The sequence below is a fragment of the Juglans regia genome, chromosome 9 (genome assembly GCF_001411555.2).
Source record: "Juglans regia cultivar Chandler chromosome 9, Walnut 2.0, whole genome shotgun sequence".
Taxonomy (NCBI): domain Eukaryota; kingdom Viridiplantae; phylum Streptophyta; class Magnoliopsida; order Fagales; family Juglandaceae; genus Juglans; species Juglans regia.
In genome coordinates, this window is record NC_049909.1 from 11008681 (window position 1) to 11011883 (window position 3203).

At 37.2% G+C, this 3203-nt stretch overlaps 1 protein-coding gene across 2 annotated transcripts; it reads left to right on the forward strand.

Moving 5' to 3' along the window:
* Positions 1 to 582: 582 nt before the first annotated feature.
* Positions 583 to 2893, forward strand: LOC109000291. Of its 2 annotated transcripts, none has more exons than XM_018977123.2 (2): positions 583 to 870; positions 1638 to 2893. In XM_018977123.2, the coding sequence occupies exons 1-2, from the start codon at positions 736 to 738 to the stop codon at positions 2670 to 2672; spliced, it is 1170 nt and encodes a 389-aa protein (XP_018832668.2). In that variant the 5' UTR covers positions 583 to 735; the 3' UTR covers positions 2673 to 2893. The 2 variants fall into 2 exon arrangements, with proteins under 2 accessions (XP_018832668.2, XP_018832667.2); XM_018977122.2 differs by having other exon boundaries at positions 1635 to 2789.
* Positions 2894 to 3203: the final 310 nt, after the last annotated feature.

Consider the following 3203-nt stretch of genomic DNA (forward strand, 5'->3'; position numbering starts at 1 on the left):
CTTATCAAATCTTCATCAAAACTGAAAATTTGTCAAGATTCATCGATCCCAAAATCGATGTGCGCACTCTGTTGCGCAGTGGGCAGCTACCAATCTTGTTTTTGGCAGCATACCTATAGATAATATTCCTGGTTGGTTTTTGTATATTGATAGTAGAAAGGACCCTCCTCAAACTCTGTAATTTTTCCTTTTATATATCATATGCTTGATTAGAAAAAAAAAATAATTGGAAAGTAAATTCAGTTATTGATGACGCACTAAAATTATTATTGACGTGGAAAATCTGTCACGTCAATTAAATAAAAAAATAATATTTACAGTTTTGAAATATATATATTTCACACTTCATTTGAAAAAAAATGACTAATTTAAAAAAAATATTTTTTTATTAATTAATCATATTCTTTTTTAAAAAGAAGTACGCCGGACATCTAACATTACTTTCAAAAAATAATAAATAAAAAATAAAAAATAATGTTTGATATAATTAAAAAAGTAAAATTTATTATTAAAAGGTTAAATTATTTTATATAAATTTCATATTAATTCGTTAAAAAAGAGTACCTCGCATTTGCGCTTAAGCAAATATGTCGAAAACAAAAGTCTACAGCCGAAGCTTCAGCTGCCAGCCGACCTTTCCGAGTTCCTTCCGACTCGAGTGAGATTTTGGGCAGGGGAGCCAGAGACGAGTACCAAGGTGCATAGAGGTTCTGAAGGGGATAGAGATTGAGAGAAATGGGGATAGCGGGTAAGGCTGGAGATTTGGCATTCATGGCATTCACGGCGGGTCTTGGCGTCGCCACCATTTACCTATCCGCCACTTTCTCTGTCAACGTCTACAGAGGCCTTGCCTGGCACAATGCTCAACCCGTACCAACCCTTCTCTCCCTCTCTCTCTATCTCTCTCTTCTTTTCGGTTCTTACTTTCTCATTTACTTGACTGCTTAAAATCTGAGCTAGGGTTTATCTTCGTTGATTATACCATCTCCGACTTATTTCCATTCCGTAGTGATTTTTATTAAATGTTACTGAATTGTCAGTGCTGTATGTATGCTGCAAAGGATGTGAGTTGTTAGACATATGAAAATATCATGGGGATACTCTACTGAATGTATGAATTATAAAAGAGAAGAAGGCAAAGCCGTTGCTCTCAATTAAAGACATGGCTTTGAACGATTATCTATTTTGTATAATCCCACGTCGATTACTTTATAGAAACCATTTTGTTCAGGAAGAAATTCTGTTTTTGTTGAACTATCTAGTCAATCCTCTCACAATATAATCATTATGCAGTGGGTAGGAATTAAAAGTGGGTCAAATGCTTCGTTCCTACATGCTGATTATAGAATGATACAGTTTCTGGTCTCTCTGGTTCTTGTTGGTTCACCTCTAAATTCTAATATATGATATATCGATGCTATTGTTAGTCTTAAAAAAATTGTTAAGAGTCTTAAGTTGTAGTAGCTTCCTGATTACAGACTGTAGATTACTGAACAACACACTTTTCTCCTTTCAATTACAGAGCAACACACTCTCTTTTATTTTTTATTTCTTAATGTACGCAAGCAGATATGCTGCTGCTTTCCAATTCTAATATCTACCTGTGTACATTTACTTTGATGCCAACCAAAAAGCAGAAGAAGAATGAGAATGTCGACTTGGAGGTGAATCATAAAGACCCAAGTACATCCACGGTGGCAAGGCGATCATATGCAGCAGCTTTGAAGACGGGTCATGCTTCGGGGGTTCGCAGTGAGGGGAACAGTGAAAGTGGTTTGCAGATCATGCCTCAGAACCAGCTTGTCGCGATGCACAATTCTTTAAAGGAGATGGAAACCCAGCTTATCAAGTTGAAGGCAGCGATAACTTTCTTGTCTACGAAAATAGACATGCTTTCAGCTGGAGGCAACAGGGTTGTAAGAAACAAGACTAAGATAGGCCCGAATCCTTTAGACTTAGATAAAGGAAAACGGAAAATCGGATTTAGTCTTTTACCTATAACCAGATCCAAGAGAGTATGGCTGGTCAAAAGGAAATCTGGGTTATTTAAAGTGGGTTCTACATCAGGTATCAACGTAGAGACATCAGTAATGGAATGCCATTCGCCTCAGGTAACACATGATAGATTGATAGTCGATATTAAACCCTTGGTACCCAAAGAAATTATGGCTCCCTCGTCGGAGTTGAAGGAAAATGGTGTACTACCGAAGTCTGAAGGAGATGTAAGACCCGTTGAAGTTGTACATAAAGGGTCACTAGAAGTGAAGGGACTTGATGTCATACCATTGGAGAGAACCAATGGAGTTGCTAAGGAGGTATGGGATTTGAATATGGGTTTGGCGTCGGTGTCTTGTGTAAAGGAATGCCTAGAGTCGGGAGTGCAGCTGGATACTGGGTCTGGGGATAATGTTGCTTCCCTGGTCTCTCTTCCTCCAATAGCAGATTGGATTTTGCCTAAAGTTAACGAGATTCAGCAGTTCGTGGGAATTTCACATGGAGGATGTGAAGACCAATTCAAAGAACTAATCACTGCAATTGAGGCAAGCCACGCTCTTGAAACCAAATCAAGTTTCAAGAAAAGCAGGGAGCTACAACGTCTCTCTTGGGCAATCAACTACAACGCTAAGGGTGGTAGCTCAACTAGAGGGAAATTTAAAGGGAGGGCATTGTGAAGACGGAAAACAAAGGGTTGGGGTGAGGTTTTCGAGTAGAGTTGTAGTTCTACGGGAAACAAGGGGTTGGGGGCTTGGTGTATTTTGGGTTGTTTTTCACGGGCTTTTTGGATCATTATGGGCAAGGTGTTTTCTTGTATACATTCAGTATACTTAGTTACTCTTTTTGATATATATAATATTTTTACTTATAAAAAAAAAATTAATATTTAGGAAGGCAATTTAGCTGTACTTGGTTTTTGTGTTATTTATGTCAAAAGGTGAAAAACAGACTTTATAACTCACACTTGCTCATACGCAGTTGAACTTGTGATCTTATTCTTATCTTTATTCATAAAAGAGGTGTTATGTGGAATTGGGTTTGAGAATTACTCGCTATTTAAAAAATTGTTTTAGCTGTTGTTCTGTAAAATTAAAAGATCTTCTCATTATATTTCTGTCAAATAATGTTTATTGGTTACTCGGACTCGGCTTTTCTTGTTTCTTCTTCTTTTTTTTTTTTTTTTCCTCTGCAGAAAATCGAGAAGCAAG